Raw genomic sequence first — 13440 nt, 5'->3', positions numbered from 1 at the left:
TTTTCTTGCCAAGTGGATGTAAATGGCTAAGACTGCATCTGTTCAAGCCTGTTAAAAAAAATAAATAAATGACTTTATAAAGCCACTTTTTTGTTATATATAAATGTTTTGACCTGCCACAATAATGTAATGAATTTAAAGGAAAACCCCTCAAGTTGAGGGCTTTTCTCAGCAATTTTTTAGGCCAGATTTAAAAAAAAGCAATGAATTAGATTAATTACTTACAGATTTTTAATTAATTAAACTCAATTTTTGTAATCGCTTGACAGCACTAATATTTTCATTATTTGTATCCTGGTTGTTGAATACAAATATACAGGAGTGTCTCAGAAAATTCGAATATTGTGATAAAGTCCTTTATTTTTTGTAATGCAAAAATGTCATACATTCTGGATTCATTACAAATTAACTGAAATATTGCAAGCCTTTTATTATTTTAATATTGCTGATCATGGCTTACAGCTTAAGAAAACTCAAATATCCTATCTCAAAAAATTTGAATATTCTGGGAATCTTAATCTTAAACTGTAAACCATAATCAGCTATATTAAAATAATAAAAGACTTGCAATATTTCAGTTGATTTGTAATTAATCCAGAATGTATGACATTTTTGTTGTTTTAATTGCATTACAGAAAATAAAGAACTTTATCACAATATTCTAATTTTCTGAGACAGTCCTGTACAAATATGCGACCAGCTCACTTCCAGGACAGAGACCTGAACCGTGAGGTAAAAAGCGTTGCTGGTATCCACACAAATCCTCTCACCTCTCTCCAGTCGGTGCTTCAGCTCCAGCTCTGCTCCTGGGGGCCCGTCTGGAGTTGGGGTGGACAGCTGGGGAAGCGGGGGAGGTCCTGGGCTCTTCTGGGGGGTCTTGGATGGGGTGGATAGAGGCGTGGAGGCCGGGGTGCTGGCTGCAGAGCTGGGTGCCGTCAGGATGCTGCTGCTAGTCTCGTTCCCATTCAGCAAAGCGCTGTCTCTCTCCCTGAAGAGCTTGGCTCCGTTTTTCGCCTTCTTGAACAACACAGAGGTCCGTCGCCCGACCCCCGCGGTGGTCGGCCGCGGACAGACGCCGGGCGCCGGCAGCCCGTTGGCCACCGCCGGCCCTTCGTTGTGCAAACTGGGCGGCAGCTCCGGCGGCCGCTCCGCCGCTCTTGAGCGGCTCGTGTTTTCCGTCGAGCTGTTTGAGAGGTCGGCGTCCATCTTGAGGCGTTTGCAGGGCCAGCTGGGGGGCGCGGGCTCCCTGGTGATGGGCCGGAGGGTGGGAGGCTCTAGAAGTGTGTCCCCCCGCCGCGGGGGAGGAGCTGGTCCTGTAGGCTCCAGTCTGGGGGGAGAAGTGGATTTGAGGTCGTCTGGAAAAGAAAAAAAAAATGGACACGACAAATAAAATCTTACTTCACTCAGCATCCACTTCAAATAAACATCCATTTTGCATGTAGTATGACGTGGTGGTGTAGTATCGACACTGGAGAATGGTGACGTTTCCTTTAACCACAGTCCAGAAAGAGGTGCAGTTTTCTCTTAAACATGGAGCGTCTTGTCAAGACGAGTGAGTCAATAACGTTGCTCTCACAACCGGCAACATGGTATCATGGAGGTTTTGTAATGACCAAAATCACAGGGGTTCTCCCGTCGTCCTTTACGGCGGCAAAGACCGCTTGAGCGGACGAGTCTGTAGTCAGGAGTGGGATGGTATGGCATGACTGGACGTGGCCGATGGGAGAGTGGTGAGTCCATGAGTGATGCGTAAAGGAGGTGCAGACACAGAGTGCACTGGAAGAGAGGAGTTGTGAGGCAGCCATGGCTAACGACACTCTGTGGGCCCCTACTTACTAGACTGGAGACAGTGGGGTGGTTGGGGTTGGTGCGTGGGGGGAACCCTGGCTCAATAACCTGAGGACAATGTTCCGTTAGCTCATGTTCACAACTGGTCTCATTGAACAAAAGTGGCTTTTTTTTTTGTTTTTAAAAAAGGTTCATGCACTGGTAACTTCATACTGCTGACGGCTCGAAGCTTTCCGACACCCACCTTTGTCCGAGGACGAGAAGCTGTTATCCGCCTTGACGTCTTTGTCGTCGCTTTCCTCCTCGTCTTCGTCCTCGTCGTCGTCCTTGAGGTGGCCGTTGTGGAGGCCGTGGCGGGGCGGTTGGCCCTGCCTGTGGCGGATATTGTTGATCTCTCGACGGAGGAGGCGGATGCGTCGAGCTCGAGCGCCGCTGCAGCGCATGGATGACACGAAGTCCAGCTTCTCCAGAAGCTCCTTCAGCTGCTCCTCCACCGACATGTGGAGCCGGTTCTCCGGATCCAGCAAACTGTCGACTGAAGACGTCTCGGCGTTAGTTCAACAGTGTAATCATCTTCAGTATGATTGTGTAATGTCAGGGTGTCTACAGCTTTGGCCAAGGTAAATTTAAGACTTTTTAATACAGTTTTCAAAAAAAGTCACTAAGAAATCCAGTGCTGAGGTCAAGGTTGCCAGATCTGGCAGGTTCCAGCCCAAACATGACGTAAAACCCACCGAAATACTGAAAAAGCAGCCCAAATCATACATTCTCTATGTTCAAACCGTAAATGATTAAATGCGTAATGAATTTCAAGCTTCACAACACCACTAAGTACTGTCCACAAATAGCCCAAAAAAGTTCAGGCTCAAAACAAAAACTACAATTAAATTGAGTAGATTAAAGGAAATCAAATATCAGTGAGTTTCTCCTTTTCTCTGCCGTAATGGCAACTTTTTTGTTAATAATTTCTCCTAAATATTTAGTAAAAACCAGGAAAAGCAGCCCAAATATATATTTTCAGCCCAATTGGGCGGAAACTTGCCCAATCTGGCAACACAGATTTAGAACCTCAGCAGGAGATTCTCCTCAAAACGATGAAATAAACTTTTTAATGCCCTTGGATTGAGGTTTAAGACAAATTAACACATTTAAAAGGCCTTATTTTAGCAAAAATGGAATTTAAGACTTCTTAAGACTTTTTAAGGACCTGCAGCCACCCTAAATAGGCAACACCGTCACGCCTACAAAAAAAAAAAAAATCAGTCTGCACGACTTTAAGCAATGCTGACAGACACACCGGGCACAAAATACAGAATAAATCTTCTCTAACAAGCTCAGGACGAATTTGTTGAACATTTAAAAGTGTTAAATATCATACCATCATGTGGGAAAATAAGCATTACCTCGTGGTCAGCTGTGTTATTTATTCAGTCAGCGGGTCTCGTGTTTACACGACCATGAAGTCCGGCTCTTTTAAACGCACGTAAACATGATGCTTACTGACAACTTAAGATTGGCTGAAATTAGGTCATGCAAAAGGACAATTAGCATCCAGAAAATCTTATCAGAAAGAAAAAAAAGAAAATAAGCAAATGAAGTTTTTTGGAAAAAGCCAGATCAAAGTAGGGACCTCCAGCCAATTCAAATGATTTACAGAGAGCTGTGTTTATGTAAATTACCCCAAAAAACGCTTTAAACTGAAGCAACGTTGCAAAGACGAATGGGACAAAGTTCCTCCACAACCATATGATAAAGTCACACGGGGGTCAACTACTTTGAGTTATTGCTATTAAAATGTGGATCTTGAACTTAAATTATGCTTTTTATTTCAACTATGTGATATTTTAATGTCTCTTGTTGTTGAGTTGTGCTATACATTAAGGGGTATTTTCCTTTTTGACTGAATTTAGGTGCAACAAAGAAAACTGAAAAAATAATATGTAGTTGTTCATTTGAGATTGTGTATAACTTCCCTTCTGAGATCAATGAAGCATTATTGAAGTAAACGTATTTAATATTTGCAGAGTACTAAAGATCCACAACGTACTATTCTAGCATGTTGTAACAAAGAGGAAAAGAAATAACAGGATTAAAAGAGGAGTAATCAACTTTTGCACATGTCTGTAGCACCTTCAGATTTTTCCGTTAAAAAGGGAAAATATGCAGAACAAAAATAGAAATAAACTGGTGGTCGTGTCCCCATTCTGCTATCTGATGTGCTACAAAGGAGCTGCAACTTACCATCCTCCCAGCTGCAGCTGTAAAAGTCTCTCTTCTGGGGAGACTCTGGGAGCAGCATGCCGGTGTCCAGGTCCAGGCCGGTGTTGGTGGCTTGTCGTTGGGCGTGACGCAGAATGGCCCCCCCCAGGTCTCGGAGTCGCAGCGCGGCCCTGTGGAATACTGTGTCTTTTGTGTTGTAGAGGAGGCAGTTGGACACCATGAGGTTGAAATCGGCCTCCAGGTCGGCCACCGAGCGGTAGGTATGACTTTCCAGCTTGGAGCGCATCGTGGAGAAGTCGATCGGCTGACTTATGAAGTCCAGGTAGTCTGGAACCTGCACACGAGGAAAAAAAACAAAACTTTAGAGGAAAAGATCCTTATCAAAATCATACAAAGAGTGGGAGTTAAAAGACTGAAAATAACAGGAACATGTTATGTAAGTTGTACAGAGTAATGATCCTACTTGAATCTAAAATCAACACTTTACCAGCAGCATACTGAGAATCTGTTGCAAGATATTTTCTAACCAGAGACTCAGAGTTCAACCCAAACGTTACCAACCAGTTCAGAAGAAATAGCTGAGACTAAACACTTGTATTTTAACAGCTTTCAATATAACATCCTGCAGTTGTGATTTGGGAAACCTTATTTGAGCACCCTGGTTCTAATTTTAGTCACTGGCAACAGCACACAACTCGTACAACATCAGAAAACAACATTGCAAGACATGAAACTTGTGGAATAAACACAAACTTCAAAGATTTTTCAAGTTTATGGACCTGACCCCTCTAAATTCTCCATCCCATGCCTGCCATTGCTCAGATTACGGTTTTGCACAATTTAATAACTGAAGAATAAAATATAAAATCCAGGTGTAAACACTTATGCTGTAGTGTATGTCCCTATTTCACTTTTAATCTGTTTTGAAAGACATTAACTGGCCCGTCATTGCTTTTAGTTCCTTTTCATATTGGTTGAATTTTTAATTGTTTTATGTTCTCTGTTTTTATTCTAAGTATGCTTCTTTTTTAAACTCTGTCTTGTGTCTGTCCGATGAGCTGCTGCTGCTGCTTCTGAGCCAGAACTCCATTAAAAGAAATTACATCTGTGAACTCAACGGGACCTTCCTGGTCAAAGAACGACTAAATAAAATAAATTAACTACCATATATGAAACAGTATTCATGTCTACAAAAATGGTCTCACAGGACATTAAAAACAAACATCAGCAATGCGACAGAAACACAAACATATATGGCTCAACTGCACTCGGTTGAATCTCCTATTAGACCTGTTTTTTACTTTTACTTTAATGTTATTTTCTATTTTCAATATACTACTTATACATTTATGGTACTCACTGACAACATGAAATGTAGTCCTAGTAGTTATTAAACAATCACATATCAGACTGATATCCTGATATCCTCTGAGTCCTTTACAAGGTCATCTTCCGCACTGATTCATGCGGAAGATGACCTTGTAAAGGACTCAACATGACTGAGGTGTTCTGCTAAAAAATGTAAATGGTTTGTCACCAACAGCATTCTGCTAACATGTGAGTGCATCAACTGTAAGAAATATAATAAACCCAAATATTTAGAAGAAGAAAAAACCTGACTTCTTTTATGTTGACGGGCTCTGCAAAAATCTGGGCCGTGTCCTTCTCCTGAAGCTGATCCAGAGTTGAGCGAAGCAGCACCAGCATCGGGGTCAACTGCATCTCCAGAGCCGCATGCTGAACCCTGACCTGCAGTGGACAGAAAAGATGCATCTGACATCGAGTTCCAGCATCCAACGTAGCGCACATTTACCACATTACCACGCTCAACCATCAACATTAACATCTCTATGACCACATACACTCTTTTGTTTCTTCCACAGTTTTGATGTTAATTTGGATTCTAATATATGATTTAATAAAGTTCATTTTGTCCATGGCTTTAGAATTTAATTGGCTGATTCTTTTCGTTGGACAAGAATATTTAGGTTTTTTAAATATCTGACATGTTTCAGCGCCTTCATCAGTCACCACTCTCTCTGATGAAGGCAGAAGTAATTGCCGAAACATGTCAGGTATTTAAAAAAACCTAAATATTCTTGTCCGACGAAAAGAATAAGCAAATTAAATTGGATTCTAATATAGTTTTTATTGATATTTTCTTGTCATTTTGTCAGAACCCATGAGCCAAAAAATGTCAACAACCTACGAGCCAGATTGTGAAAGGGCCTTTAATAGTAGAGAGTTTTGTTCCCCCTTAATGGAAAGTGTCACATTTATTATTACAGCTCCCAGTTTATTCATGTAGCTCGTGGTGGAGAGATGCTATTTGGTGAAAGTGACTGTCTATTTTTCTCTAAGATAAGGGGACTAACATATGAGAACCACTGATTGAATTGGAGGATGCTTCAAAATGTGACTGAATATTGTCCAAGTAATTTGACTTTCAAACTTCCAGCTCTTAAACATGTTTTTTTTGAAAGGGTAAATGGTGAAAAGATGAGCCTGAATACGAAGGGCCTCAGCCAACGAGCGTGAGCAGTTCATGTAATGTAAATCACCTGCTCTCGTTTGAGCTTCTCTCTCTTTCGTATGAGCTCCACCAGCAGTCGCGCTTTTTCAAGATCGTGCCGAAGTTTCTGCCAATATCTCAGCGCTTCTCTCGCTGCGGAAGTCTTCTCATCCAATTCAGGCTAAAAAAAAAGGAAAACTAATTTAAGAACTTGTAGAAACACTTTAAAACTGTCAGAATAAATAAATAAAAAAAAGAAAAAGAAAAGAGTGAGTTCAGTTTCTTGGTCGGACCTGTTCTGTAGTCCTCTGCGTCTGAATGTTAGAGTGCAAACGCCGGACCAGCGGCACGCCGTTTCTCGAGTGACGTTTCAGTAACCAGTAGCTATAAACCCGCTGCATAAACTGGTTTTTCCTTTGGATGAGGATTCCTTTGCTGATGATATTCAGCCTGTAAACACAGGATATACAGATTTATCTTACTATCAAATTTCATAAAATCACAGGAAAAACAGCTAAAAAAAAGTTAAATTGATGCTAAATTGAACAGCAAAAGAAAACAACATACAAATAAAAACAAATAAAAGTGATAGAGGTTTTAACCTGGCTGGAAGTATGTGAGGCACTGGGACTTGTGGTGAACCAGATTGTGTTGGTTTTAAGTCTGTATTCTTCTTCCCTTTCTTTTTATCTGACTTGACATCATCTTCAGTCTTTCTGCCTTTTTTTGGTGTAGCTGGCCCCTCCGTGTAGGCACTCCGTCCTCTACTAGCCCTCCCCCTGCTGCCCACCACCCGTCCTTCACTCTCCTCATCCGACCCGGTGTCTTGTCCTTGGGGCGAATGGGCCTCACAAAAAGCTGTCTTCTTAACTGAGAACGTCGTGCCGTGGGTGTTTGTTTCCCGCACCGGCTCAATCTTCATGAACAAGCCGGCGCGCTGGGCGCAGGTTACATGAAACGCAGTGTAGCAGTTGGCCTTGTGGCACTGGATGGATGCGCCGCGGCCCTTCTGCTTGCACAGGTAGCATGTCAGTTTCCATCGCGCCGGGGGAATGTTACTGACCCCTTCCACCGGCTCCAAAAACACAGTGTTGGCAAAGCAAACCTCAGGGATCCATATAGCACAGACCACATGTGCCCAGCGTCCATCGCTTGTTTGTTTGAAGGCACCGCCTCGATTTGGACAAAGAACACAGTCAACGGGTTTCTGAGGGGACTGGAGGCAACAGCGGCACAGCCACTGGCCCTCGGGGATGTAGGGCACCCCGTAACACTCCTGGTGCACAGCCAGGTTGCAGGAGTCACAGAAGAGGATGACGTTGCTGTTGAGGCATTCGTCATCCAGGCACACGCAGCAGAAGGCATCGTCGTCAATAGTGCTTTGAGAAGGTGCCCGATTTCGGGCTTCTCTGTATGCCTCCTCCTCTAATCGGTCCACCAACAGCTCAAAATTGTCCGGTGAGACGGCTGAGAACCCATCTGAAGTCCGACCGGCGTTTACCATTTCCAGCCAGTTAGTATCCTCCTCATCCATGTCGTATTCGGCCACCGCTTCCTGCTCTTCAGCTGGGCGTTCGATGTAACGGTAATACGCTGCAGGCAGGAGAGGCGTCTCCACTGGCGTGAAGCTTTCCAGAGCACGAAACGTAGGTTCAGGGAGAGTCATATGGTGATGGTGTGATGAGTTTAGTTTTTCAGGCGACTGGGGCTGCGATCTGGTGCAATTGTTCTTGGAAGGTTGCTTCGCCTTGACAGAAAAGCATTTGGAGTCTTTTCTGCGCCCTCTTGGTGTGATGGCTTTACGGGTTGCTTGGTTGGTGCTGGGGGGAGATGAAGACTGCTCACTGTTCTCTTTGTTGCTGTTACATTCACTAATGTCCTGAGCCATCATCTCATCGTCTGTAATGACCTCCAAGGGATCATGGATGGAAATGCGGTGAAGCCTCCCATCCAGTTCTACTTCCACCACCTTCTGAGCCTGGGCATAGGTGAGGGTTTCTCTGCTTGGAGAGGATTTGAGGCTGTAAGGCGATGGAGATCTCTGGCGGGCCCCTCCACGCCCTTTGACTGTCCCATTGGACTTTTTGACGTCTTCTCCACCTCCTCCGGCCATTTGGCCTTTCCGACGTGGCTTCCTCATGGGCCGCTTGTCACAGTTTCCCTCCTGTTAGTTAAAAAAATAAAATAAAATAAGAAAACTGATACTGTACAATAACTAAGAGACATTATAAAAACATACTTCACATTAGGGATGGGCGGTATGGACAAAAAAATGTATCACGATAATTTCTGGCATTTATCCCGATAACGATAAAAATGACGATAAAAAAAATACCGATACAAAAAGTGTCATCAAAGGGAATCTTTCTTTCTTTCTTTCTTTCAGGCTCATTTCTTTCTTTCTTTCTTTCTTTCTTTCTTTCTTTCTCTTTCTTTCTTTCTTTCTTTCTTTCTTTCTTTCTTTCTTTCTTTCTTTCTTTCTTTCTTTCTTTCTTTCTTTCTTTCTTTCTTTCTTTCTTTCTTTCTTTCTTTCTTTCTTTCTTTCTTTCTTTCTTTCTTTCTTTCAGGCTCATTTCTTTCTTTCTTTCTTTCAGGCTCATTTCTTTCTTTCTTTCTTTCAGGCTCATTTCTTTCTTTCTTTCTTTCTTTCTTTCTTTCTTTCTTTCTTTCTTTCTTTCTTTCTTTCTTTCTTTCTTTCAGGCTCATTTCTTTCTTTCCGTCTTTTTTTCTCATTTCCTCAATTTATCGTTTTTATCGTGAGATGACAAATTCTTACCGTGGGGAATTTTTATGACGGTTTATCGTGAACGGTAAAATATCGCCCATTCCTACTTCACATATAAATGTTTCTTAATAATGTTACAACATAATCTCTGTATTCTGACAAGTCGGCTGCTGTCGTTTTCTATTAGTCCATACCTGCCAACATTGGGCTGTGAAAAAGAGGGAGATTTTCTGTGGTAGCGGTTGGAATGCTCCACTCACAACATCCCCGCCCTGATATAAACAAGGCGACTTTTAATGAGCTTTAAATCCATAGCTACAATGAAATGTGCTAAACTGTACCTCCCAAAATGATTCTACAGCCTTCTTGGAGCCAAATAAGTTTAGTATTAATAACAATAAAATACAATATTTGTAGAATTTTCCAGGTTCCCTTTGACACCCAAGGACCTGTTGTAATTGTAGGTGTCAGACTTTGCAGCTTCAATCACTTTCTTGGAGGGAACATACTTGTGACCAGGGCTGGTATGGTTAATCTTGCAAGAAAGGAGTGCGCAAAGAGTAGAATTATCCATACTCATTGTGTTTTCTGTGAGGATATTTTCCACCATGCTGAATGAGCTCTCTGAGCTTGCATTGCTGTGAGGGATGCAGAGCATTGCCTTCATCAGTGATGCCAGATTTGTAAAGCTCTCCTCTTTCCCTAGAAGAACCCAGAACCTTCAACTCTCTCTTCCTGTGGGAGATCCTTGCTTGCTATGACTTGATTCTCCACCAACTCTTCCCTCAGCTTTTTTTCAAAGCATTTTCTCAAACAAAACAAATTTTCAAATAACAAAATAACATATTTTAACCATTTTCCAAACAATAAAATAACTGAAAAAAATCTGAAAAATGGTTCAGATATGTTATTTTGTAACTTAAACATTTTTAAATATGTTTATGTAAAATATGCTTTGCTGATGAGAGAATATGTTTCTCTATTTTTATTATTTTTGTGAGGGGGGATATATATATATATTGTTTTTCGGCACTACCTTGTTCTCTATAGCTGATATAACATGAATTACTGTGGGATCGATAAAGTTCTTATTTTTGCCATCTGAGAAAATTAAATATATTATATTTGGTGCCTAACTGTTTCCCAAGTATATTAGTGCGTGTGTGAATGAATAAATGAGACGTACAACGTACATTTCTTTGTAGAAAGGCGCTTTATGAAAATAAGTCCATTTACTTGTATTAGTTTACAGCGCAGTCTTGCCACATCCAATATGGCGGCGACGTTAACGTATCGCAGCAGCTCCATGGGGCGGAGCTTGGACGTAGGCAGTGCTTTTGGGTTGGGTTGCCAGGTTTGTCAGGAACCCGTTAATATAATACATCCATGCAGGAACCCCGACACGTGAAACACCATTGACTCATTTCACTTTAAAATCGGGAGATAAGCGGGAGAAATTACAAATCGGGAGCAGGGCGGGAGAAATGGTTGAAAATCGGGAGACTCCCGCTTAAATCGGGAGTGTTGGCAGGTATGTTAGTCATTTTTGGCCCTAAAAATGGGAAAAGATCAGCGCTCACCTTGGCTCCATGTCATTGACAGCTACAAATCAAGCCAGAATCTTGGTGTAATTATTGACTCAGACCTGAACTTCAACAGCAATCTAAAGTTTATCACTAAATCTGCTTATTATCACCTGAAAAACTTGCTAGAAGGGGTTTCTGTCTGAACAAGACATGGAAAAACATATTCATGCATTCATTTTCAGTAAATTGGATTATTGCAATGGCATCTTTACAGGCCTTAACAAGAAATCAATCAGGCAGCTGCAGCTGATCCAGAACGCTGCCGCCAGAGTCCTTACAAATACCAGGAAACTGGACCACATTACACCGGTCATGAAATCGCTACACTGGCTTCCAGTGAGTCAAAGGATAGAATTTAAAATCTTACTGCTGGTCTACAAAGACCTGAATGGTCTTGGACCAAAATACATGCTTGATCTGTTAGTTCCTATGAAGCTCCCAGACCCCTGAGGTTCATCTGGATCTGGTTTGTGTGTCCCAAGAACCAGAACCAAGCAAGGTCTTTAGGACTCCTCCTCACTGGTGGAACAAACCTCCTGTAGACCTGAGGTCTGCTCCAACTTGTCCATTTACTGTACAGTGAGCGAAAATAACCGGAGTCAAATTCCCTGTCTTGTTTGCCCTGACTTGGCCAATAAACCTGGTTCTGATTTTTATTATTTTACCTCTTTTCCTATCATTTTATTTACTGTTTAATTGTGTGTTGCTGCTTTTAATTTTGATGTAAAGCACTTTGAATTACTTGTGATGAATTGTGCTATACAAATAAACTTGCCTTGCCTTAGTGTTGACTATACCGTTTTACAGAGTCTATTCTATTTTATTTTGTACTATTTTATACTTATTCTACTTTTTACTTAATTTTTTTTTTGAAGGAAAACACGTGCTGCTTTTAATTTCGTTGTATACCTTGTAAAATGACAATAAAACGTCTGAAGTAATGTAAACATTCCTTTACATATACAGCCTCATGAAACTCATTGTCATCCAGTTTATATGCACGAATAAACCACTGTATTAAAACATTTCAGATTCAGATTACTTTATTAATCCCTTTGCGAGGTTCCCTCGGGGAAATTCTACATCTAATTCTAAATTTTCGGTGAGATTTAGGGGCACTAAATTGTGGAATGATTTTTCCCACTTGGCAAAGAGCTTGTCCTCTCTGAAATATTACAAAAGACGTTTGAAGGACCACTTGACTGCTGCTTTGTAACTGTTTTCCCAATGTATTGTTGTTCATGTATCCATGTTCTTTTTGTTTTTTTGTGTTTCACTGATAGTGACATGTACCATCTTATTCGCTCAGGAGTCAATATAACATAAGTTGTAAAAACAATATCCCATGCACACTCACACACACTTATTTTTTGTTTTTTTTTGTTTGTTTTTTTGTTTATTCTTTATTATTTATATATTGCATTATTAGTTTGCCATCACTTTTGTGTAGTTTTACTTTCTGTTTTTTGTATGTTAATCTTGACATGAAATTTTAATATCTTCGGTGGAGGCTTCAAATAAGCCCATTGGGTTTTTTGCCTCTTCCTGCACCTATAGTTTTTATCATTGATATTTCCTGTATATTTTTAAAAAACTGTGCAAAACAATAAACTAAACTAAACTAATTGACATCTCCATCTCACACACACAGCACTGTCATTTACAAATCAAACATCCCAAAAGCCAAATACCCATAAAAATAAAGATAGAAATAGAAATAAAAGGTAAAAACAACAAAAAAATAAAAAAATAAAAAGTGAAGTGCCATAAAAAGAATCATATGGATAGAAAAATATTGCACAAGTTATTGCACTGTCCTGGTTATTGCACAGTTATTGTATTGTATTTTTAGCTGTCATAAGTGAATTAGTATGTCAAATCTAAAACAGCCGGTAATTACTATTCTTCTTTTCAACTTTATCTTACAGAGATACAGTGCAAGTATTTGGGTGTATCACAACAGAGCGGTGATATCCAATCAGCTTTCAGGGAGGTTTGATTGACAGGTCAGCGAGCCAATCAGCGTCATAATTACCACTGTCGCTACAAGTAAAATGTCAGCCATATTTACAGTTTTAAATACTGTTAAAAGCTCCTCTGCGGTAAACGTCCTGACAGTAGTTTCACCATATCGACTCCGTTTTGTAATTTCTGTGACAGTTCTTTGAATAAAAGCAGCGTTTGAAGTCAAAAAATAATAATATATATATATTTATATATATAAAAGCGAGCAGTAGGTTGAATAATTTGATGCTTTTTGGATTTTTTTTTTTCCTTTTACACTGACAGCATCAAATACCAGTACCAATCAACGTGAAATGAAGGGTAAAATGTGAGATTTCTTACCTATTGTGGTCGCCTGGCCGGAGCGAAGCTAACAGCTACCGTTAGTCTCAGACACTTTTCTCATGCAGCCGGTTTATCTCGATATCTTCACCGTTCCTCCGCTACACGGCGCTTCGGAGGCTGGTCAGCCAACCCCGAAAAACATGCTGAAAACAGAGCACAGTATGTGTGCACTGATAACCCGAGACACGGCTTATTATTGCCTCGGTAATGTAAAATAAAACACTAGCCACTCGCGGCTAGTTGGCTAGCTGTTTGGAGTC

General features: G+C 41.0%; 1 protein-coding gene across 1 annotated transcript in view; it reads right to left on the bottom strand.

The window, feature by feature from the left end:
• Positions 1–13440, bottom strand: part of brpf3b (bromodomain and PHD finger containing, 3b) — a 22068-nt gene extending 8628 nt beyond the window's left edge. The window contains exons 1-8 of the mRNA XM_061736619.1: positions 13178–13440; positions 7123–8684; positions 6814–6970; positions 6570–6701; positions 5629–5757; positions 4030–4342; positions 2033–2323; positions 771–1355 (exon numbers count right to left, since the gene is read on the bottom strand). Coding sequence (XP_061592603.1) covers positions 771–1355; positions 2033–2323; positions 4030–4342; positions 5629–5757; positions 6570–6701; positions 6814–6970; positions 7123–8660 — 3145 coding nt within the window. The 5' untranslated portion in view covers positions 8661–8684; positions 13178–13440. The remainder of the gene's footprint in view (positions 1–770; positions 1356–2032; positions 2324–4029; positions 4343–5628; positions 5758–6569; positions 6702–6813; positions 6971–7122; positions 8685–13177) is intronic.

This window comes from Cololabis saira, chromosome 12 (assembly GCF_033807715.1).
Source record: "Cololabis saira isolate AMF1-May2022 chromosome 12, fColSai1.1, whole genome shotgun sequence".
Classification (NCBI taxonomy): Eukaryota; Metazoa; Chordata; class Actinopteri; order Beloniformes; family Belonidae; genus Cololabis; species Cololabis saira.
This window is presented reverse-complemented; position numbering and strand designations above follow the sequence as displayed.